The sequence below is a fragment of the Rissa tridactyla genome, unplaced genomic scaffold (genome assembly GCF_028500815.1).
Source record: "Rissa tridactyla isolate bRisTri1 unplaced genomic scaffold, bRisTri1.patW.cur.20221130 scaffold_29, whole genome shotgun sequence".
NCBI classification, from domain to species: domain Eukaryota; kingdom Metazoa; phylum Chordata; class Aves; order Charadriiformes; family Laridae; genus Rissa; species Rissa tridactyla.
In genome coordinates this window covers 1,356,456-1,381,631 of record NW_026529507.1, presented here as the reverse complement: position 1 = coordinate 1,381,631, position 25,176 = coordinate 1,356,456, and the positions used below count along the sequence as shown (strand labels likewise).

General features: G+C 52.4%; 2 protein-coding genes across 2 annotated transcripts; both read right to left on the bottom strand.

The window, feature by feature from the left end:
• Window positions 1-5,362: 5,362 nt before the first annotated feature.
• On the bottom strand, window positions 5,363-6,025 carry LOC128903373 (olfactory receptor 14J1-like; the record flags this gene model as incomplete). Its single annotated transcript, XM_054187391.1, has 1 exon — window positions 5,363-6,025. A coding segment is annotated over one exon (663 nt), but the record flags the coding sequence as incomplete, so codon positions are not given.
• Window positions 6,026-23,961: 17,936 nt separating this feature from the next.
• Window positions 23,962-24,447, bottom strand: LOC128903379 (olfactory receptor 14J1-like; the record flags this gene model as incomplete). Its single annotated transcript, XM_054187397.1, has 1 exon — window positions 23,962-24,447. A coding segment is annotated over one exon (486 nt), but the record flags the coding sequence as incomplete, so codon positions are not given.
• Between the last annotated feature and the right edge of the window lie 729 nt (window positions 24,448-25,176).

The window sequence follows — 25,176 nt, the reverse complement described above, 5'->3', positions numbered from 1 at the left end:
TCCTTCTTGCCTTTTTTGAAGATTGGAGTGATGTCAGCCTTCCTCCAGTCCTCAGGCACCTCTCCTGTTCCCCATGACCTTGCAAAGACAATGGAGAGCGGTCTAGCGATAACATCTGCCAGCTCTCTCAGCGCTCACGGGTGCATCCCGTCAGGGCCCATGGATTTATGAACATCCGGCTTGGCCAAGTGGTCTCTGACCCGGTCCTCCTCAACTAAGGGAAAGTCTTCCTCTCTCCCGACCTTCCCCCTTGCCTCCAGGGTATGGGATGCGTGAGGGACGGCTTTATCAGTGAAGACCGAAGAAAAGAAGGCATTCAGTAACTCTGCCTTCTCTGTGTCTTCCACCACTAGGGCACCCGTCTCATTCATCAGTGGGCCTATATTTTCCCTAGTCTTCCTTTTTCTGTTGATATACTGGAAAAATCTCTTCTTGTTGTCTTTAACTGCAGTGGCCAAGCTGAGTTCTGATTGAGCTTTGGCCCTTCTAATCTTCCCCCTGCATAGCTTTTTTATATCTTGATAATCCTCATAAGTTGCTAAGCCCCTTTTCCAGAGAATGTAAGCCTTCCTTTTTTTTCTGAGGTCCAGCCAAAGCTCTCTATTTAGCCAGGCTGGCCTTCTTCCCCGTCGGCTCGTCTTTCGGGACATGGGGATGGCCTTCTCCTGTGCTTCTAACAGCACCTGCTTGAAGTATGACCAGCCTTCCTGGGCACCTTTGCTCTTCAAAACTGCCTCCCAAGGGACACTCTCAACCATGCTCCTAAACAGGTTAAGGTCTGCCCTTCGGAAATCCAAGGTGGCAGTTCTGCTGGCTCCCCGCCTCACTTCACCAAGAATTGAAAACTCTATCATTTCATGGTCACTTGAACTCTTCTACCTTTGCCCCGAGTAGCACAGGGGGGTTGTGGAATGGGAGTTGCCGTCAGTTCATAACACTTCGTTTCTGACCTTGCCCAAATGTGGGTCCTTCCCACTGACTGCAGTTCTCCACAAACTGCTCCAGCGTGGATCCTTTCCACAGGGTACAGTCCTTCAGGCGTGGACTGCTGCAGTGTGGGTCCCCCACAGGCCACAGGTCCTGCTGCAAAACCTGCTCCAGCATGGGCTCCTCTCCTTGGGCAGCAGGTCCTGCCAGGAGCCTGCTCCACCGGGGTCCTCCATGGGCTGCTGGTCTACCGCTCCTAAAGGAAAAAGGCCAGCCCAGCACGGCTTCTCTTCTGGACCAGACCACAAGAAGTCCCGGAGGATGGCTGTTTCCTATGCCCGTGGGACTTGAGAAAACTCAGAAGACTCCAGTGTTTTGGGCATTGCTGAACAGAGTTTGCATGGTGTCAAGGCCTTCTCTGTTTCTTTGTTCTGCTCCCTCCAGTGAGTAGGTGGGAGGTGAGAAAGAAGTTGAGAGGGGACCCAGCCAGGACCGCTGATCCAAACTGACCAGAGGCATATTCCATACCATATGACCTCATGCTCAGGAATAAAAGCTTGAGGCACAGGAGGAAGATGGTGGGGTTTTTTATTGTTTAAGGAGTCTGCTGCTTGGAGACTGGCTGGGCATTAGTCTGCTTGTGGGAGGTGTTGAGTGATGGTCTCCGTTTCACTTGTTGAGGTTTTTTTTAATCTCTTCTCTTCACCAGTTAAATTGTTATGTTGACCCCAAACTTTTCACACTTTATTTCTTCCTTGTCCCACTTGTGAAGGGGGAAGAAAGTGTGAGCGACTGTGTGGCTGCTGGGCTATTGGCTATTGGCCATGATCAACACATCACAGCAAGGAAGATTGTGATAGCTGGGAGCGAGTTCAGCGGTTGGCCACCAAGATGCTTAGGGGCTGAAGGGGAAGGGCCTTCTTTAGCCTGGAGAAGGGAAGGTCTTGGGAAGCTCATAGCAGCCTGTGTGTCCCTATGGGGACATTTTCAGGGCCATGGAGCCAGGCTTGTGACAGTGGTGCTTGGCAGGAGGTTAATAGACAATGGTCAGATGTTGAAATAAGGAAGGTTCAGGACAAAGAAAATGAAAATCTTTTTCTCTGTGGGGGCATCCAAGCATTGCAGGAGGTTTCCCAGTGACATTGTGCCATCTCTGTCCTTGGATGTTTTCCATCTCCTACGGGATAAAGCCTTGAGCAACATTTGACCAGCATTGGTCGTGCCTTGAGGCATTTGACCAGCTTCCTGAACAAAGCTATCAGTATGCCATGCCTCCTGAGATTCCTGGGAGCAGCCACTTTCTTGTCTTTCTTGTTCTTCTACAAACTTCTCCACATCTCCAGACCAAGTGGTGATTTAGGCTGTAAAGAGAATGGAAACAAAGCCTCTGGCTTGGTTACTATCAACTTAATTGCTAAAAGAGAGTGAGATGGAGGGATCTCAGAGCTTCCAGATTCCTGTGGAAGGTTGAAGGCCTCCAAGAAAGGAGTTGAAAATAAGAGTGTTGAACTAGCCTAGCCTTTACATCACTTCACATGGGATGCTTCGGCTTCCCACTTTCAGTCATTGGCACCCAGAAACCTCACATGCTTTTCTTCCTCTCCTCCCCAAACCTGACCAAGTGACATGAAGAAAGAAAGCAGAAGGGCCCTAGGCCCCTGTGAATCAGCTGGGGTCTGGCACTTGGAGGGCCGCTCAGTGAATGGCAGTTCTTTCGTGGTCCACCCGATAAAGAATCAAGCTGGGAAGTCAGCCTGCAAGAGCAAACCAACAAGGTCCATGGACAGGCAAGGCTGTGTCTGGAGAACCTTTACACCTACAGCGTAGATCAAGCTGGGGCTGAACCTCAGGCCTGGGCTTAAAGGGGATCCTGAGCTGAGGGACAGAGGGGTGGGAGGAGGCCCCAGGTGAAGCTGCTCAGGGCCATGAAGGCCTGTGGATATTTTCAGGGCCCTGACATGGTTTCCATGGGAGCCCACCTGCCAGTGCCCTCAGTAGGCCTCCTTCCGTACTGTCCAGGGTCTGTGCTCTGCTCCTCTCCTTCCCTGTTCCCCTGGAGATCTGGGAGACCACCATTTGATGGTCACTACAGCCAAGGCTGAGACTGGTCTTCACATCTCTGACCAGCTCTGCCTCTTGGCAGTACCAGCTCCACTTGAGCATCAGTGTGGCCCATTTGGCAGCTGTGCTAAGAACCATCAGCATGGACTTACCATGGGTAAATCAAAGAAAAAGGAAGCCTACAGAAGGTGGAAGCAAGGACAGGTAGCCTGGGAGGAATACAGAGAAATTGTCCAAGCAGCCATGGATCATGTCAGGAGAGCCAAAGCCCAGAGAGAGTCAAATCTGGCCAGAGGCATCAAGGGCAACAAGAAAGCCGAATAAAGAACACGGACTTCACAGTATCCAAGTGCTGTTGTGTAGAGTTCTTTGTTTCAACACCAATCTGTGTGAAGCAGTTGACAAGCTGGAGGGATGGGATGCGATCCAGAAGGACCTGGACAGGCTTGAGAGATGGGCCTGTGTGGACCTCATGAAGTTCAACCAGGCCATGTGCAAGGTCCTGCACGTGGGTCGGGGCAATCCCAGGCACAAATACAGGCTGGGTGGAGAATGGCTTGAGAGCAGCCCTGAGGAGAGGGACTTGGGTGTGCTGGTGGATGAGAAGCTCAACGTGAGCCAGCAACGTGCACTCGCAGCCTGCTCCGGTGTGGGTCCCCCACAGGCCACACTTCCTGCCAGAAACCCTGCAGAGGCATGCTGGAGTGGATGGCAGGTGGACACAAAACGATGGATGAGATTCCCACAACGAGAGTAAAAGCTGCAGTCCCCAAGGCCAGAGAGAAACAGGCCTTGGCTGCGCAGCCCTGGCAGGAGAGGGGTTTGCTGTCCCAGGTTACTCTGAAGCACTGTGGGACCTATGGCAGAGGTGGAGCTGATCTGCAAGAAGGACAAGCTGCTGCTGAGAAAGTCCCTGGGGGAGGACAGCTTGTGATCTAGGCACACTGTGGGCATCATGCTGGGGGCTGACTGGCTAGATAGTGGCTCTGCAGAGAAGGACCTTGGGGTCCTGGAGGACAAACAGCTGAGCATGAGCCAGCAATGCACCACCATGACAAAGGCCAACAGCCTCCTGGGCTGCATCAGGAAAAGCATTGCTGGCAGATGGAGGGAGGTGACCTTCCCCTCTCCTTGGCACTGGTGAGGCCACACCTGGAGTGCCCACACCCTGCACACTCACACAACTTAGCTCTACACTGACATTTTCCTCTCCCAGGCTTTTACCAGCCCATCCCAGCTGTTCCTCATCTCTCTCCAGAGCCCTTGCCCTCTCCTCTGCCCAGCCAAGCACAGCTGCCCGGTCTGGGCTGGTCCCACAGCAGTGCCCACCACAGTTGCTGCAGAGCTCTCGGCACTCACTCCACAGCCCCAGCTCCTCTGAAGGGCACACAGCCCCTGGGGGGCAGACAAGGAGCTCAGCCTCCCCATCAGCCCCAGGCTAGTGCTGGCCTCAAGGCAAGGAGGAAAACAGGCTAGTCACTCTCTGCCTCTCCTGATAGCCTTTTGAGGTGACCCCCAACCCTGAGTGAATTTGCCCCCTCCTCTGCTCACATCAGCCCCGCTCCCCAGGACAGCACGACATTCCTTGGCCCTGAGGGTCCTCCGGCAGCTCCCACACCTCTCCAGCCTCCCTTTCCCACGCCTACCGGATCCACACTGACTTTCTGGGCATTGCAGAGTCCTTGTTTGTGCATACCTCAGTTTAGTGTTTTGCTTGTGGGGGACTTCACCTCTGTGGATGTTTCATCTCCTGTGTCTTCATTCACTCCCAGCTCAGGGCACGTGGTGAGTCCCCATCCTCTCCTCACACATCCAAATTCATTTCCATAGAGCCTGCTGTATGCCATAAGTCCTGACACATGTGAAGCAGCCTGAGGAGGTAATCGGGAGCTCATGCACCATCTCCACTACCACTGGAGACAAGAAGAGAGCCTTTCAAACCAGAACATTTGGTCCACGGAACCCAATAGTACAGTGAGCTTAACCCCAAACACAGGGAGAACACAGGGAGAAGAGACTCTTTGAAAGACCAGTTCGTTGGACATTTTATTGGCAGCACCTTTGGAGGAAGCACCTAGCATCCAGGCACTGCACCTGGGAGATGCCTTTTTCTTGAAGAGCTGCTATTAGGCAGGTCACCTTTGACACAGTGTTGTGCAAGGCTCAGACACAACTGGAACAAACCTCAAGACAAGTGGTACAAACCCAGAAAATTATACAGAAGCAGGATGACTGCAAGAGAAAAAAGCAGGCTTATTGCCTAACAGAAAGTCTAGAAAACATGCGAAGAAGGGGAGACAATTTATTAATGGTGAAACAACGTCCATTGAGCCAGTTTCCATAGGGCATCCTTGAGCTCCTGGTTCCTCATGCTGTAGATGAGGGGGTTCAGTATTGGAGGCACCAATGAGTACAGGACTGCCACCACCAGGTCTAGAGCTGGGGAGGAGATGGAGGGGGGCTTGAGGTAGGCAAACATGGCAGTGCTGACAAACAGGGAGACCACAGACAGGTGAGGGAGGCAGGTGGAAAAGGCTTTGTGCCGTCCCTGCTCAGAGGGGATCCTCAGCACGGCCCTGAAGATCTGCACATAGGACAGCACGATGAACACAAAACAACCAAAGCCTAAACAGGCACTGACCACAAGAAGCCCAGCTTCCCTGAGGTAGGAGTGTGAGCAGGAGAGCTTGAGGATCTGGGGGATTTCACAGAAGAACTGGTCCAGGGCATTGCCCTGGCAGAGGGGCAGGGAAAATGTATTGGCCGTGTGCAGGAGAGCATAGAGAAACCCACTGCCCCAGGCAGCTGCTGCCATGTGGACACAAGCTCTGCTGCCCAGGAGGGTCCCGTAGTGCAGGGGTTTGCAGATGGCAACGTAGCGGTCATAGGACATGACGGTGAGAAGAAAATACTCAGCTGACATGAAAAAGAAAAAGAATAAGAGCTGGGCCACACATCCTGTGTAGGAGATGTCCCTGGTGCCCCACAGGGAATTGGCCATGGATTTGGGGACAGTGGTGGAGATGGAGCCCAGGTCGAGGAGGGAGAGGTTGAGGAGGAAGAAGTACATGGGGGTGTGGAGGCGGTGGTCACAGGCGATGGTGGTGATGATGTGGCCGTTGGCCAGGAGGGCAGCCAGGTAGATGCCCAGGAAGAGCCCGAAGTGCAAGAGCTGCAGCTCCCGTGTGTCTGCGAATGCCAGGAGGAGGAACTGGGTGATGGAGCTGCCATTGGATATTTGTCCTCTGGACATGGGGACCTGTTCGAAGAAGAGACCAAAGTCTATTCAGTTTCTCAGAAAAACTTCTGAAAGTTCCTCTCCCCTTTCAAGCAGACCTTTGGCAGGTCCCTTTCATGAGCTGTGGTTGGTGCTGGCTGAGGGTGCCGCTGGGAGCAGGGGGCTCTGCAGGATTCAGTCCTGCCTACAGCAATTGGTCGATAGGAAGACGGGGTGATCTTAGCCTACATCCACTTTTGATATCGAAGAGCTTTTCAGCATTGTCACTCCTAATTCACCTGACGGCAGAGCAAAGTTGAGGGGAATTTGTTCTGTGGATTTTGTTCCGGTTGTCACACAAGAGCTGAGGAGTTTTGGAGCATTCCTGCTGCACTCCAAGTGAAATCCTGTGGGTGCTGGCAGGCAAAGGGACTGTCCCTCAGTGAAGAGTGTGGAGAGCTGACCTGTCCCTCAGCCCTGCTCCCAGCTGCCCTAGGCAGGCACCTTTTTGAACTTGAGGACAGTAACACCCAGGTGTTCCCCCCAGAAGACCAGGACACTGCTGAGAGCAGAGGAATCTCATCTCTCCCCTCCCAGCCAGGGACACAGAGGCCTTATTGCAGCTGCCGACCTACAGCCGTCCCGTGGCATCTCCTTGGCCTTAGCGCTGTGGTGTCTTCTCTGTCGGGTACTTAGAAAACACAGAGATGCCATGGGAGAGTTGTGACCTTCTGGAGGGCAGCCTGCAGCTCAGCAGGGCCCCCTCAGGGAAAGAGCCAAATGTCTTTAAGATGGGGTGTCCTAAAAGGTCTTTTCCAGTCAGGCACACTCTGGTGCCTGGCTCCAAAGTCCGCGAGGGGATTTGGCTGCTTTTCCTCCATGGAAACATCTGCATGGCAGGACCCAAGTGCTTGTGTCTCAGCTGAAGCTGAATCCCCATCTCCCTCTTTGTTGGTTGAGCTGTTGGGAAGGAAAGTGATGGCCGAGTGTTTGTGACGCTGAGAGTGGGGGGCTGCACTGTGTGGGAGAGGAGACCTGGGAGCGGCTGCAGGAAAGGTGCTTGCACTGCAGCGGATGGCAGGGGGGTGCCCGAATCCCCCCTCCCCTCACGTTTCTGGGATCTCCTCCCTCTCCCTCTCTGACAATGTTTCTGCTGCCTGGAGCTGTCTCTGCTGGGAACCGCTTCTCTGTGCCCAGGTCTCCTCCTTTGCAGTGCTCACACAAAGAGAACTCCATCCCACCTGCGATGTGCTCAGCTCTGCCCTGCAAACACCTCCTGGCAGCAGGGAACTGCTCCAGGGCATCTCTGCCTGCACAGGGGCAAAGGGGCGGCTCAGAGAACTCAAAGGGAGTGGGCGACCCCGTGCCTTCGCAAGAGTGGGAAAATAAAGTCCCATCTCCCACTGTCCACCCAGCCAAACAAGGTGACTCATCTCAAAGCACAGACTCCTTCCCTTTCAGGTAATCCCCACTTTGACCAGCCTCTTGAAAAGCTTCCTTGGAAATGCCCTGGCAGTGATCCCCCGGGGTGCAGGGACCGTCTGCGGAAGGACAGCCCTGGGCTCCTCTGGCTGCACACCCAGTTTGGTACCCCTGCAGTCATCCCAAAGACAAGGAAACCACCGTGCCCCGACCTACTGAAGTGCAGCAGGGAAGCCCTGCTCCAGAGCACGTCCTCCTCCTCTACTTGGGAATCTCTGAGAATCCTCCTGCCAGGTCCTGCAGGCTGCGGGATGAACCAGGTCTAGGATGTCCTCCAAAGAACACCAAACTCAGTACCCTGCAGCCAGAGACTTACCATATAGAGGGCTGTGAAGATTCCTCCCGCAGTGAGAGCTCAGCTATCCCCCCGCTCCTAGAGTGCCTTTAACATCTCTGCCTTGCTCCTCTCCCCTTGGCACCTGCAGGCAGTGCCCTCAGCCCTGCTGCGCTTTGGGCAGAGCTGTCTCTCTGCAGTGCTGTGGAAGGAGTGCTGCCCGCTTGCCATGAGCTCCCTCTGTCCCAGGAGCCCAGCCCAGCTCAGCAGCAGAGGACCAGCCCAAGGCAGCCCTTTCTCTGCCCACTTTGGCCTCCCTTCAGGTGTCCCTGGGGCTTCGGGAGAACCTGCTGGGAAACAGGCTGAAGTCAGCACTGAGGTTCCCTTCCTCAGCTGGGCAGAGACACTTCTTTCCAGCTGTGTCATTTCTATTCCCAGAGACAGAGTTAGGCATGAGAATAGCCTTTCCTTGTCTCACCATTAGACAGGACACCCAGACAGCTCTTTACCCCTGGTGGGTGCAGTGATGCAGCTGAATCATTTGAGGCATCTCATCCTGGGTTTGAAGTCCTGGGCTAGGAGAGGACTCCCTCTTGTTCCTTCCACAAACCCACAGGAGGTGGGATTCTTCTTGCCTCAGTTCAGGAGTGCACAAACACAGGCAGCTGTATGGGAGCTCCTTGTCTCAGCTCTCAGGCTACTTAATGGAGATTGAGGGTGTTGTTCAGGTGGAAACACCTGGTGACATTGGAGGTGACACCAGAGCTTGTCCAAGACATTTGCAGGTGACTGCAAGCTCTAATGCGGCAATGCTGAGAGACAAGGCAGCATCGGGGGGCACCATCCTGGAGCCTTGTGAGGAATTCCTTTGGCAGATGGAAATGACAGCAGGTGTTTACATTTAAGACAACTAAAAACTTTCCTTTTCCTTATATCTACAGCAGCCTACAGAGGTCATCAGCTGAGCAAACAGACCTAAGTCCCTCTCTTTCTCTTCTCCATCAGCTGTAGTTCCTAGCTCTCCACTGACTGTAATGGCAGTTGTTTCAGGGACATCCCTACATGGCTTAACCCAATTCAGGAAGCTTCTCAATGGCCAAACACAGGCCTGTGGTGCTAAGTGAGATGCCAGCGCTCTCCAGCACAGGCTGGCAGGGACCGCACAGGACCTATGGGAAAGCCATTGGTGTTCAGAGCAGATGCGTGAGGGACACCCCAGAGGGCACTGCAGGCCGATTTGGTTCCTTTGTGCAAGCCTATGTGGCATCTCAGGCACGTTCAGTTTCCGTGGATCAGCGACTGAAACCCACCACTGCAGTGAGGCACGGTCTCACCCATCTCCATTCAGCTGATGCAGAGCAGGTCACGAACAGGAAGCCTATCACACTGGGGCCTCAAATGATTTGGCTGCTCCCAAACTCTCCCAGTTCTTCTTTCAACAATCCTTTCCTGAGGCCCTTGATGAGACAGTCGACACAGGTGAATGATTTTCACAGTGTTCCTGGATCACAGCTTATCCACACGCAAGGACATTTTGAGCAGCACCTTGTCATCCTGGAGATCAGCTTCACCTCCGCCACAGGTCTTCAGCAACACTACAGACAACAAAGCCTGCTTCTTCCAGGGCTACAGAGCCCAGCCTGGCTTTTCTGGTGTTGTAGGGAGCAGCGTTTCCTCGTTTAGTGCCTTCACATTGCCGCCTGCCGTCGCATCCAGTATGTCTCTGGTCTCGAGCACAGCATTAGCAGGTGTGGGGTCTTGGGCACTTGGTACTGGGTTTGCCTGGGACAAGTCCAAGCTTGGCCCCAGTGCTCCAGCTCAGGTGCTGCAGACCAAATGTGCACCAGTGCCCTCAGCCTGGGGCACAGACCGGAGGAGGTGGAGTCCCATCTGCCATCCTAGAGTTTGTACGTTGGTGGAATAAGTGGCAAGGGGTGGTGGGACAGCTCACAGTGGTGCTGCCATGGTGCATAGGGGCTTTTCAGGAGAGACGGGCCAGGAAGATGAGGAGGGAGATGCCCTCCATGTGCACGAGCTTGTTCTATGTGTGGAGCTCCTCTATGGGATGTGCAGCAGGTTGCGTGAGCCCTTGTGAGTGAGGGTCAAAGGAGAGGCCTGTTAGTGTGACACCCTCGTGGGAGACAAAGCACCTGCAATCAGGGTAAGGAAGTGGAGAAAGGTTTGCTTAAGCAAGCCATGGAAGTCCTCAGATCCATGACCCCAAGTGCTATTGGAGACTTTAATGACACTCACTGGCAGGTGAGCATGGCAGGATGCATACTGTCCAGCTGGTGTTGGGGTCTCTTTGGACAACTTCTTTGCACAGGCGCAGACCAACAAAGGTGATGCTCACTCCAATCCAGTCCTTGCAAAAGAGGAAGTGCTGATCAGGGATGCGAAAACCACTGTCAGCTTTGGCTATAGGATAGGGACCATGAAATACTGGGAGAAGATTTTAGCCTCTTCAGGGGACTTTCAGTGGTAGGCCCATGGGCAGCAGTATTGAAAGGCAGCAGAGCTCAGTACAGTTGGTCTTTCAGAGAAGCATCTTCCAAGCATAAGAACTGTCGACATTCATAAGCCGGAAAACAACCAGACATTTCAGGAGAGCAGCTTGGCTAAGGAAGGAACGTGGATGCAAGGACTGATGCAGGAATTTAGAAATAGGGATGGCTTTAGAGGAGCCAAAGCTTCCCTAGTGTTGACCCTTGCAAGAGCTTCGAGGACATCAAGAGGATCTCTTAGTACTTCCAGACCAATGCAAGAAAAAACCCAAAGATTATCTGTGGCCACTGCAGAATTTAGTAAGAACAGGTGCAGAGAAATATGAGATACTGTATCCCCCTTGCCTTAGTCTTCCCCAGCAAGGTCTCTCAGCCCTTTGCTCCTCAAGGCAGGAGTCTGGAAGAAAATAACCAGCAGTGAATGCGGATCAATTCAGGTGTCACTTGGGCAAACATAGTCCTTACCAGCCTATGGGGCTGGAGGGGCAGGCTCCCAAGGACCTGAGCGAGCAGGACGGTGTCACCGTGAGGCCCTTCTCCATCATCTTTGAAAGGTCACGGAGTCTGAGGGAACTCCCTGATTACTGTAAGAACCCAAACATTGCATGCACCTTGCAAAAAGGCCCAAAGGATGAGCAGGGTAACAGAAGGCTGTGCCCCCCTGTGACACCCCTTTCTGGGTGTCTGAAAGAGAAGGTGATTTACCCTGGATTTACCCAAGGTAGCTTCTTCCTGGCCATCCTTTTTACGTTTTCTGAAGAAAGGAGAGGATTTCTGGGCAAGGAAGAGCAATGATTGTCTTCTACCTGGAAGTCAGCAAGGCTTTCAGCATCATCCCCCACAATGTTCAATGTCAGCACACTATGGTCTGCATGGATGGATAAATAGATGGGTGAAAACCAGCTGGACAGGAGGGCTGTCGTGGTTTGGGGCAGATTGGCCAATGGTGAGATGACAGATGCTCTCCCCCACCTCTCACTCCAAGGAGACACAGAAAAGAGAGAAAAAGATTTATGAGTTTAGAAAAAAATGGTTACTGTAATAAAAAAGTAAGAGTTCATTAAAGTAGTTACATTAATGAAATATTAATAATAAAATATAAAGGAAATAATGAAATAGATACAATGCACACAAAACCGTTTCAGGCTCCCAGGGAGATGTCAATGGCAGGCACTGGGGAAGTCAAGGACTGGACTCAGCACCAGATAGGAACTGGATATCGGATATAGATTCAGGAACACACAGGTCAGGATCAAAGTCAGAGAAACAGGGTCCTCCTCAGGGATCAGTCACTGAACAAAGAGAGCCATTGAAGAAAAGAGCCGACCTTTTGATCCCTCAGCTTTTATACTGAGCATGGGAGATGGGATGGAACACTCAGGAGATGGGATGGAACCATGGTAATGCTGGCCTCCTTTGTGGTATCTCTGCAATAAAAGGGAGTTTCCTCAGTGCCATGGGTGAAAATAGGCCTTTTCTTCCCAAACTGGAGTGCAGAACACACTCAGGGAACTGAAGGCTGAAAGGCCTTGATGATGTGCTTGGGTGCTGAATGGACGTGGGGGATGGATGGGGGCATCCCTCACGTCTCATCATGATGAGAAGTCATGACATGAGATGTCAAAACTGGCTCATAAGTCATGACTGACTCACCCCAGAATTCCCTCTCGATTGCCGGTACATCACCATTCAGGGACGGAGCACCAGCCACGTCCCTTGCCTTTGGGGATTCACAAAGTCCAAGCCTGATGGTGAAGTCGGCACTCACAGGAGTGATGGGTGGCCCCATTGAGGCCATCGCTGCCATTCAGGAACAGCAGGGAAAGCTCTGGATGACGAAGGATGCCAGGACATGCTCCAGAAAGAGAAGATCAGTGCTAATCCTGACACCTGAGTGCAAAGAAATAGTTGCACCTCAACAAAATAAATTACAAAAAATCCCAAACTAAACCCAGAGAACAGCATCCGCCACCAGCACCGTTTCAGTGGTAGTTCCAGCCGCTGCAGAGCTGCAGCTGACGGCCCTGCTGTCCCTGTCGCAGGACTCCAACTGACAGCAGTTACCAAGGCCCTTTGGGAAGACTGCACTGGGTGTCACCTTCTCTGAAGAGGACCTGCTGCTTCCCTCTGGCTGCCATTAGCAGCAGAGCCCTCTGGTTCTCCACCCCACACTGTGGGGGTCTCCACCACAGACCTTGGGGTGGCCCTGGCAATAACGTGTGACAACCCGCCGGTGGTGTGGAGGATCTGCTCTTTCTATAATATCCCCAATGGCACCACTATTAAGGTCCCCTTTTTGATTGACACCGGAGCAGATGTTACAGTTCTTCCCGAGTCGAACTGGCCCCCAGGTTGGAAATTGGAAGACGCCCCCATGGTGGGCGGAGTTGGGGGATTAACCCAAGCTCGGAAGAGCGCCCAATTAATAGCAATTACGCTTCACACTGAAAAGGGATCGGAGAAAACCATCAACCTCTTCCCATATGTCATGCCAGGAGTCCCACCACTATTGGGAAGGGACGCTCTAGCCCTATTAAATGCCAGGGTGACAAATTTACCTTAAGGGCCACTGCCGTACACCCACTTCCACCAATTAGACTGACGTGGAAATCGTCCGATCCAGTGTGGGTCGAGCAGTGGTCCCTGTCGAAGCCTCGAATGGATGCTCTTCTTGAGCTAGTCGATCGCGAGCTACAACGAGGCCATATAGAGCCTTCTACTAGCCCATGGAACACCCCAGTTTTTGTAATACCCAAGCGGAACGGTGAGGGGTTTCGCCTCCTCCATGACCTACGTGAAGTAAACAAAAGAATCCAACCAATGGGCCCTGTCCAAACGCTGCTGCCCATGAACTCTATGATACCGGGAAGGGCAACCTTGCGCTGTCCTCGATATTAAAGACTGTTTCTTTTCAATACCTCTGCATGAGGAGGATAAGGAACGGTTTGCCTTTTCTGTCATGTTTCCAAATAGCCAACGCCCCAACCTACGCTTCCAGTGGAAAGTGCTGCCACAAGGAATGATTAACTCACCTACTATCTGTCAAATCACTGTGGATCAGGCGCTGGCACCGGTCCGACGCAGCGACCCGACTGCGACTATCATTCAATATATGGATGATATTTTGATCGCCGCGCCATCAGGGAGCCAGGTGGACCAGCTGGTGCTAATGGTTTCAGAGACTCTCAAAACAAGCGGGTTTGAGATCGCGAGCGCAAAAATTAAAAAAGGACCATGTGTTAGTTTTTTGGGAGTGGGGATCACAAGCTCCTACATGACCCCCCCCCAAATGAAAATCCGTCGAAACATCAAAACGCTTCATGACATACAACAGCTAGTAGGGTCCTTGCAATGGCTCCGCAATATCGTCCTGATCCCTCCAGAAACCATGGCCTCCCTATACGATCTTTTAAAAGGACAACACCCATGGGAACCAAAAACTCTAACACCGGAAGCACTGACTTCTCTTGACTTTATCAAGCGTCAGGTATCGTCAAGCTCACTCGCCAGATGGAACCCGGCTGTACCACTCGATCTGTACGTGCATTTCATGGAAGGGGGGGGAGTAGGGGCCCTGGCCCAGGGCCCCCCCGAAAAAGCTCAACCAATACAATGGGTAGTCCTGGGAAAACCGTCACGTGCATTCTCCCCAGGAGTCGAGTGCCTTGGTAACCTCATCATGAAAGGCAGAAAACTCGCCCTAAGACATCTAGGCATTGAACCTGCCAGAATATACCTACCCTTCTGCAAACGGCTCCCAACGCAATCAGTGGCAATGTCAGAGTATCTAGCTATAGCCCTCATCGGATTTGGTGGGGAAGTCCAGTATGCCACAAGGCCCCCTTGGACTCAAATGCTGGCAATTGTCGATATCAACCTTCCACAGAAGATCATGGACCGGCCCCAGTCGGGACCAACGGTCTTCACAGACGCATCCTCAGCGACCTCAACCGCGGCAGCAGTATGGCAATCGGGAGGAGAATGGCACTGCATTAAAATGACCGATTGTGCGCTTTCAGTCCAACAGCTGGAAGCGGCGGCCGTAGTACTAGCATGTGGACTGTTTCCAACGGAACATCTCAATATAGTAACTGATTCAATGTTCGTGGCCAAGCTTTGCTTAGCCATGTCAGGGCCCGGTGTGTCAACATCTACAGTAGCTCTAATGCTAGAAGAAGCGCTTTTTTCCCGAAAAGGTACCATATCGGTCATCCACGTCAACAGCCACACCCCAGTTAAAGGGTTTTTCCAAACCGGTAACGACAAAGCAGATGCCGCTGCTAAAGGATTATGGACACTAAGAGATGCCCGCCAACTACACGAATCTCTCCACATTGGAGCTAAAGCGTTAGCAAAGAGATGTGGGATTTCAGCCACTGACGCGAAACACATAGTAGCTACGTGTCCCCACTGCCAAAAAGTACCACTGTGGTCCAGTGGAGTTAACCCCAGAGGTCTCAAAGCCTCCGAGGTGTGGCAGACGGATTTTACGCTCTGTCAGTTGCTGAAACCTCGGGCGTGGCTAGCGGTAACCGTAGACACATATAGCGGGGTGATCGTAGCTACACAACACCTTAAGACTGACTCCAAAGCAACCATCCAACATTGGCTGACAGCCATGGCGTGGCTCGGCGTCCCTAATCAAATCAAAACAGACAATGGTCCTAACTTTGTATCTAAGTCAGTCCGAGCATTCGCTCTGAAATGGGGAATTACTCTATTACGTGGCATCCCGTATAATAGCACAGGACAAGCCATAGTAGAACGAGCGAACCAAACTCTGAAATCTAAATTGGAGGTACTAGCAAAAACAGAAGGTTTTACCAACACTGTTCCCTCAGGAGACCAGCCGCGCTTGCTAGCGACTGCGTTATTGGCACTAAACCAGTTTCCCAGAGGAGAGGAGATGAACAGTCCCGCCCAAAAACATTGGGCCACTCGAGCACTAGAAGAAGGCCCGTCGGTCATAGTTAGAAATGAGCTGGGAGACTGGGAACAAGGGTGGAAGTTAGTCCTGACAGGCCGAGGGTATGCTGCGGTCAGAAAAAGACGGCAGAATTAAATGGTGTATTAAACCGGACCTTCAGAATAAGACTAACGTAATTAATGAAAACTGTGAGTTTCTGTTTACAGGACCGGATCATCGGAAACCCCCGTAACCCGTATACCCCAGTGACAGAAGAAGTTGACAAGCCAGCAGGCGCCCTATCCAAGCCTGGGAGCCCCGCATTGGCAGAAACCAAGCGACGACTGCGATGCCTTTGTGTGATTTTGATTTTAGACCTCATTACCACAGGACAGGCAAAATCAGGTCACCTTCACCACCAGCCATTTAAATGGTCCTTCCTTCGACTAGGGGACCACCAAGTTATCGCAACTCAAATAACATCAGGTGCGCCCAGTTTTAACGCCTCTCTGTGTCAGCTTGTCCCGAGAGACCGATGTTGGGAATACCTAGGATTTTATATGTGTCCTAGCTCGAATCCTGGGAAGGGGTATTGTAACTACCCTAACCAATACTATTGTAGCCGTTGGGGATGTGAGACCATAGCCCCTGCTTGGATACCGGGTAGCGGTAGAGACAGATACCTGAAAGTCCAGTGGGGTCCATATGGGTGCATTCCACCACACGCATGGCAAGGATGTGGAAATTGCCGATACCTCTTCTTAAATGTTACTGAGCCCCAAGAGGACAGTTGGTTACTTGGGAGAATTTGGGGAATAAGGTACGCAGAACCAGGAACAGACGAGGGTGGCTTAATCCTCATAAAAAAGGAGGTTGTCCCGAATGATCCACTGCCGGTAGGCCCCAACCAAGCATTTGTTGATGAAGTAGTTCTGACCACCCCCAGTCAAGATTACATGACTAAAGAGACCAACAACCAGGAAACATCAACAGAAAAATATACTACCACACCGGTAGCGACACGCATCACCAAAATCCCTCATGGAAATCCCCTCTGGAAAATGATGCAAGCTAGCTACCGAGTATTGAACAAAACTAACCCTAACCTTACGGAACATTGCTGGTTGTGTTACGGAATAAAGCCACCTTTTTATGAGGCTGTAGGGGTAAGGGACATACCTATACAGGTAAATGGTACAAATCCGGCCCAGTGCATATGGGACACAGAAAAGCAAGGCATTACATTGACACAGGTGGTGGGAAGTGGCGTGTGTGTAGGCAAAGTCCCAAAGCACAAAGAACAACTATGTATTAATAAGATACAACTTAAGACCCCAGCAAAGTGGTTAATACCAGCCCAAAATGCCAAGTGGGTTTGTTCTACTATTGGAGTTACACCTTGTCTGTCGCTGGAAAAGTTTAATGAATCCTCAGAGTATTGTGTCCAGGTATCTATAGTCCCTAAGATCTTTTACCATTCCGACGACTTTGTCTACGACTCGCACATCACCCCAGAACATCATCTGTCAAAACGGGAACCCTTTACAGCAATAACGGTAGCTACTCTAATGCTCATAGGAGGTGCGGGACTAGGTACAGGAGTAGCATCCTTGGTGCAACAGAGTAAAGAATTTAATGCCTTGAGGGTGGCAGTAGACGAGGACTTGGCTAGAATTGAACAATCAATAACTGCATTAGAACAATCAATTAGATCATTATCTGAAGTCGTGTTACAAAATCGAAGAGGATTAGACCTGATGTTTTTACAACAAGGGGGAGTGTGCGCTGCACTAAAAGAAGAGTGTTGTGTGTATGCGGACCACACCGGAATAGTGAGAGACACTATGGCCAAATTGTGAGAAGGATTAGAAAAACGGAAAAAGGAATGAGAGGCACAACAAAACTGGTTCAAATCATGGTTTAACCATTCACCATGGTTAACCACCCTGATATCTACCTTGATAGGGCCGATCGTAATGATCATAATAGCACTGATCTTTGGACCCTGTATACTAAATAGGCTCGTGTCGTTTGTCAAAAGCCGGCTAGAGAAGGTTAACATTCTGTTAGTAGAACGCCGACAACTGCTTTAAGAATGTGTTTACGTTGTGTTACTGCCAATTATCCCCGGTTACCTCAAGTTACACCCCGTTATTACCAGTTACCCCCTAAGTTCCACCTGTTCCCTGTGCCTTATGTTTTTCATTCGAGTTTTCTATTTTTCTATTTTAGCTGGTTTGGTTATCCATAGGGAGGGGGGAAATGTAGGTAGTTAGGGTCTGGCGGCCAGAAGATATCGCGCTGTACGGAAAGATAGAGCCCCTCCCCCAATGGCGGTTAGTTGATGATGTAAGCAGACGGAAGTGACGTTGTAAACTCGAGCTATATAAGGCTGTGCCACGTGCTAATAAACGCCATTTGCCGTCCACCACATTGGTGTCTGCGAGTCGATGGACCGAGCAGCCTGTGATTGGTCGCCGTGCCGTTCCTGAACCAGGTCGCCATGCCTACCCCAGGCAACAGGTTGGTCTGCAATGGACAGGGAATGAGACAGAGATGCGACCAGGAATGATATGGAAGGGGAGATTCAGTGCACTGGGTGTGGCTGGGGTGGAGATAATCCCCATGGATAAAGCCTTGAGCAATGCGCATGGCTGAGCAGAGACCTGCTGGTCTAACTAAAGGGCAAGAAGGAAATGCACAGGCAGTGGAAGCAGGGACAGGTATCCTGGGAAGAGCGTAGGGACGGGGTCAGGAAGGCCAAGGCGCAGCTGGAGATGAACTTGGCAAGGGAGGCAAGGAATAATAAGAAGGGCTTCTATAGATACGTCAGCCAGAAAAGGAAGGTCAAAGGAAGCGTACCCCTCCTGATGAGCAAGACTGGCAAACTGGTAACAATGGTCGAGGAGAAGGCCGAGGTACTCAACAACAGTTTTGCCTCAGTCTTCCCTGGCAACCTCTCTTCCCACACCTCTCGAGTGGATGGACCTCAAGGTAGGGACTTGAGGGGCCAAGTCCCCCCCACTGTGGCAAAGGATCAGGTTTGTGACCACCTGAGGAACCTGAGCATGCAGGAGTCTATGGGGGCTGACAAGATGCATCCCAGAGTCCTGAGGGAACTGGCTGATGGAGTTGCCAAGCCGCTCTCCATGACATCTGAAAAGCCGTGGCAGTCAGGTGAAGTCCCCAGGGACTGGAAAAAGGCAAACATTGCACCCATTTTTAAAACGGGTAGGAAGGAGGACCTGTACTTGGGGAGCTGTGATGTTTGCAATCACAGCAATGGAGCTGTGATGCTTGCACAAGAGACTGCAACTCCTACAGCGTTACAACGGGAAACCAGTAGGTCTGTGAGGAACCTGAAAAAGTGCCTTTACCCATTCCTTTCTCTACAGAAAGCATCATCATTTCTGTGATCTCGGCATCTATCTCACCTGCTTCTTAGGACTTTCTCACACAGAGATGCTCCTGGGCAGTGCCCTGCTGCCAGGAGGTGTCTGCAGGGCAGAGCTGAGCACCCAGCGGGTGGGATGGGCTCTGTGAACACGGACAGGGAGGAAACGGGCACAGAGCAGCAGCTCCAGGCAGCAGAGACGTGGCAAACTTTTTGCCAGATGCCCCATCTTCAAGGCATACAGAAGTGCACAGCTGGTCCAAGGGAGGGGAGTTTAGAGATCTGCACTTTGAAAGTGGATTCCTCTGCTCCCAGCAGTACCCAGTTTCCTTTCAGAAGAACAGCTGAGTGTGATCATCCTGCAGCTGTGAGAGACCAGGGCACCTGGGAGCAAGGCTGATGGGCAGACCAGCTGTCCTCACTCAGCACTAATGGTCTGTCCCTTTGCATCCCAGGACTCTCAGGATAGAAATGTCAAGGATGTCTTCCTTCAGAAAACACTCCTCAGAGGTGAGGGGGACAACAGGAGTAAAATAAACAACAGAAGATCCGTACAGCTCTGCTCTGCAGTAGGGTGAATTTGGAGAGTCAATGCCAAAATCTCTTTGATCGCAGGAGCAGATTTAAGCAGAGATCGATCCTGGTTCCCATTTTCCTGTTGGTGCACAGCGAGACGGACTCCTCCGGAGCAGACAGACAAGTCTCCTGATGCCCGTTGCACGCTCAGCCTGTACAATGCAGAGCTCAAGCTGAGGAGCAGAAGCAAGTACTTCCTGGCAGGACGAAGGCCACGCCGGGGGTTCTGTGAAAAATGGCATAGGATTTACTCAGAGGCATCAGTCTTCACTTCTCACTACCTTTTCCTTAAAAATCAGGCCCCCATAGCCAGAGGGAGAAAATGTCCAACAGCAGCTCCATCACCCAGTTCCTCCTCCTGGCGTTCGCAGACACACGGGAGCTGCAGCTCTTGCACTTCGGGCTCTTCCTGGGCATCTACCTGGCTGCCCTCCTGGCCAACGGCCTCATCATCACCACCATCGCCTGTTACCACCGCCTCCACACCCCCATGTACTTCTTCCTCCTCAGCCTCTCTGTTCTTGACCTGGGCTCCATCTCCACCACTGTCCCCAAATCCATGGTGAAGTCCCTGTGGCACACCAGGGCCATCTCCTACCCGGGGTGTGCTGCCCAGTTGTTTTTTTTTTTTCTCTTTTTGATGTCATTAGAATATTGTCTTCTCACTGTCATGTCCTATGACCACTATGTGGCCATCTGCAAACCCCTGCACTACGGGACCCTCCTGGGCAGCAGAGCTTGTGTCCACATGGCAGCAGCTGCCTGGGGCAGTGGGTTTCTCTATGCTCTCCTGCACACGGCCAATACATTTTCCCTACCCCTCTGTCAGGGCAACACAGTGGACCAGTTCTTCTGTGAAATCCCCCAGATCCTCAAGCTCTCCTGCTCAGACTCAGACTCCCTCAGGGAAGTTGGGCTTCTTGTGGTTAGTGTCTCTTTAGCATTTGTTTGCTTTGTTTTCATCGTGCTGTCCTATGTGCAGATCTTCAGGGCCGTGCTAAGGATCCCCTCTGAGCAGGGAAGGCACAAAGCCTTTTCCACGTGCCTCCCTCACCTGGCCGTGGTCTCCCTCTTTATCAGCACTGGAATATTTGCCTACCTGAAGCCTCCCTCCATCTCTTCCCCAGTTCTCAACCTGGTGGTGGCTGTGCTGTACTCCGTGGTGCCTCCAGCACTGAACCCCCTCATCTACAGCATGAGGAACCAGGAGCTCAAGGATGCCCTGTGGAAACTGATTCAAGGCTGAAAGGCCTTGATGATGTGCTTGGGTGCTGAATGGACGTGGGGGATGGATGGGGGCATCCCTCACGTCTCATCATGATGAGAAGTCATGACATGAGATGTCAAAACTGGCTCATAAGTCATGACTGACTCACCCCAGAATTCCCTCTCGATTGCCGGTACATCACCATTCAGGGACGGAGCACCAGCCACGTCCCTTGCCTTTGGGGATTCACAAAGTCCAAGCCTGATGGTGAAGTCGGCACTCACAGGAGTGATGGGTGGCCCCATTGAGGCCATCGCTGCCATTCAGGAACAGCAGGGAAAGCTCTGGATGACGAAGGATGCCAGGACATACTCCAGAAAGAGAAGATCAGTGCTAATCCTGACACCTGAGTGCAAAGAAATAGTTGCACCTCAACAAAATAAATTACAAAAAATCCCAAACTAAACCCAGAGAACAGCATCCGCCACCAGCACCGTTTCAGTGGTAGTTCCAGCCGCTGCAGAGCTGCAGCTGATGGCCCTGCTGTCCCTGTCGCAGGAATCCAACTGACAGCAGTTACCAAGGCCCTTTGGGAAGACTGCACTGGGTGTCACCTTCTCTGAAGAGGACCTGCTGCTTCCCTCTGGCTGCCATTAGCAGCAGAGCCCTCTGGTTCTCCACCCCACACTTTGCCCCCTTGGACACAGGAGGGACCGGCTTTCAGCCGCTGCCTTAACAGCTGCCTTTGCCGTGCTCCTTTTCTGTCTCTCTTCCTACCGCATCCGTCAGGATGGGCTTCTTCTCATTCCAGACGGAGCCCAAAGCCTCAGAGTACACTGCCACCCCCTACTTACCCACCCTAGGATGTGTTGAAGAAATAACAATTAGCAAATAGGAACTCTACCCATAGCGCGTATCTGGCCAGCCTATAAAGCTGTAACAGCTCATCCTAAAGCTCCGAAGGCATAGACCAGCCATCACTTTGATCCCATATCTACCTCCTGTATGATCTGTCCTGAAGGTCAAATCATCGTTACCTTCAGAAGAGGATGGAAGGTGAGGAGAAGTGGGCAGTAAACGATGAATGGTTGGGAAAAAGCAGCCAAGCAAGTGGCAAAGGCAGGAGCCGAGTTGTCCCAAGGCCAGCTCAGCCCAAGGAGCTTTGGCTGGCCCGCTCTTGAGGATGCCAAGCCCTGGCCAGGTGAGCTCACAAGCAGTGGGTGGGTGCCGCATCACTGCCCCTTTGTGACAGGGGCCACCCCCAGACGCACGGGGACGCACTGTGGCCCCTCAGCAACCACAGCTGGGGCACCTCCTGCAGCCACCAGCCGGCAGCTGTTGGGCTGCCCCAGGCACTGCTGGCCAAGGGCTGCTCATCTGCCCACAGAGCTCCCGCCTCTGCCTGGAGCCGCACCAGCCCCAGGAATAAAAACCTGCCCAGGGCTGTCAGCGAGCCCCTTCACAGCTTTGGCTGGCACAGTCGGGGGGCTGAGGACTTCTTTTCCACTCTTCCCAGGTACAGGACTGCATCCACGAGACTCCTGCAGCAAAGCACCTCATGTCTAAAAAGGCCCCGCTCGCAGGGGCCATTAATGTCCCAACCACAGCAGGGCCACCGGGGCTCCAGCGCCATTTCATGAAGAAGCTCCAGCTTCATGATGAAGAGGGTGTTCCCAACCACAGTCACAGGGCAGGTCATGAGAGAGAGGAGGACGAGAATTTTTCTGAAGGTTGAGAACATCTCGTACTAAAGGCATTTGCTTCTCTGTCAGGTGCTTGAAAATATTGTGAAGGACATTCAGAGAGGTGAAACATGGAGGGTGTGTGCCTCTCACTGCATTCCTACTCCCTAGACGTGCTCTGTGCTCTGTGAGAGGTGAGAAATGCCATCTTCTAGAGGGCAATGCCGCTCACGCCTGCAGAACCCTTTCGGACTGCACAGGGGAGATGCTCCACAGAGGTGCTTCTGTCACACCGTGTAATCAAAGGGACAGGCCATGAAGAGAGGGGAGGGTGAGGTAGCACACAGGTGTTCCTGGAGACACACACGGCACTGTCAGGGCTCTGGCAGGGCTGCTCAGAGACACGAGTCCTTCCCTGGCACGGGCAGAGGCCCTGCAGCAGACTCCATGGCCTCCTGTTGCCACTCCCAGAGGCCGGCAGCACCTCAGCCCCGCGCTGTGTCTCCCTGCTCGGCACCTCTCTGAGATGCCCCACGGCGTGAGGAATGGACACAGGGACCTGGGGTCAAGGAAGCCCATCCCAGTGCTGCATTCAGGGGGTTTCCCAGGGGACGTTACTCTCCAATGAAGGGACACTGCCTGTCCCACAGCACTTTCGGGCATTTCTAAGAACAGCTGCTGGTGTTTGTGCTCTCTCGGGTTCATGTCCCCACATGCACACGGTGTGCATGCCGAAATCTCCTCTGAACCATGCAAACAGGGACTTCTGACCTCGTTATTCGGTGTCTCTCCACAGGCAGACAAACATCCTCTCTGGGTTTGCATAGGCGTCCAGTTCTGCAAATGGTGGTTTCAGGTGTCTGTTCTGTGACGATTGCCCTGGGACAGCTTCCCCGGGGTGTCCAGCAAACAAAGGCACAGACCAGACCCCGCTCTGCTGGTCCTTCAGTTCTGTCCCTGGAGGTGTGGCTGTGCAAGGACACTGTTGTGTGTGCCCTCACCCTGCACACGCACACTCTTTACCTCTTTACTGGGCATCCCTCACCAGGGCACGTTTGAAGGAACGCTCTTGACAGCAACTGTGGAAGAAGACCTAATCCTTCCTGCACTGCCCTGAGCAGATCCCCTTTCATGGTGGAAACTCTGTTATGCAGACGAGCTTTTTCTCAGAGGTGCCCATTGCTTCTCCGTGCCTGTGATCACAGAGCTGCTACACAGCAGCACCATGACCAAGCTGCCAGAGCACTCAGGCCTTAGATCAACACAGGGGCTCAGAAGGAGAGTGTGGAAGTGAAAATAGAGCAGCCCCGGAAACAACAAGTGCTGGTGCTCTGCAAGTACTGGGATTCTTTCCCCTCCTCCTCGGCGCTCAGGCTCTACCCCTGCAGCTCTACCCGTGCAGAAAAGGCCTGAGAAGAAGGATTTTGGGCAGGAGTCTGTGAGTCTCAGAAATTTGGATAGATAGGTAGTAAAAAAAAAATCTCAAATAATGACATTTATTTGAAGACAAAAGTATGTAATTTAAAAAAAAAAAAAGTAAGAAAAAGCCAAAACCCTCAACCAAACCTAACACACAGTTACCTAACCCCTAACCAAACCTATAGAAGACGGGCTAGGCGTATAATGAATTACATTATGAGTGATTTGCGGGAGACAGTTTATTGCTGCAGAAAATAACCTGGTCATTAATTTCCAGAGGGCATCCTTGAGCTCCTGGTTCCTCATGCTGTAGATGAGGGGGTTCACTGCTGGAGGCACCACGGAGTACAGCACAGCCACCACCACATCCAGGGATGGGGAGGAGATGGAGGGGGGCTTCAGGTAGGCAAACATGGCAGTGCTGACAAGCAGGGAGACCACGGCCAGGTGAGGGAGGCACGTGGAAAAGGCTTTGTGCCGTCCCTGCTCAGAGGGGATCCTCAGCACGGCCCTGAAGATCTGCACATAGGACAGCACGATGAACACAAAACACACAAAAGCTAAAAAACACCCTAATGCAAGAAGCCCAACTTCCCTGAGGTAGGAGTGTGAGCAGGAGAGCTTGAGGATCTGGGGGATTTCACAGAAGAACTGGTCCAGGGCATTGCCCTGGCAGAGGGGCAGGGAAAATGTATTGGCCGTGTGCAGGAGAGCATGGAGAAACCCACTGCCCCAGGCAGCTGCTGCCATGTGGACACAAGCTCTGCTGCCCAGGAGGGTCCCGTAGTGCAGGGGTTTGCAGATGGCAACGTAGAGGTCATAGGCCATAATGGTGAGAAGATAAAACTCTGCTACAGCACAGAAAAAGAAAAAAAAGACCTGTGTAACACATCCTTTGTAGGAAATGGCCCTGGTGTCCCACAGGGAATTGGCCACGGATTTGGGGACAATGTTGGTGATGGAGCCCAGGTCAAGGAGGGCGAGGTTGAGGAGGAAGAAGTACATGGGGGTGTGGAGGCAGCTGTCACAGGCGATGGTGGTGATGATGAGGCCGTTGGCCAGGAGGGCAGCCAGGTAGATGCCCAGGAAGAGCCCGAAGTGCAAGAGCTGCAGCTCCCGTGTGTCTGCGAACGCCAGGAGGAGGAACTGGGTGATGGAGCTGCTGTTGGACATTTGGTGCCTTTTGGTGTGGAGCACTGAACAAGGAGGAAAGCACAGTGACAAGTTAGGGGAGACTTTTCTGAGAAAAATCAACACCAGTTCTCATACCTCACGCTCTGCTCTGCTTTTCCATTTCTGTCAGATCTTCATTCAGCTCTGTGGCTGGAGCTCTGGTTGGTTCTGTCCAGGTGTGCCAGGAGGAGCGGGACCTCTGCCCGCCGGATGCCCAGGAGTCAGCCCTGCTCTGCAGCAGCAGATTCGTGGGAATGGGGTGGGCAGTCCTGGTGTCCCAATTTCTCAGATAAACCTCTCCTCGTGAAAAAAGGGCTTGTCAGTCTCTGCACTCCCATTGCCATGAAACCACAG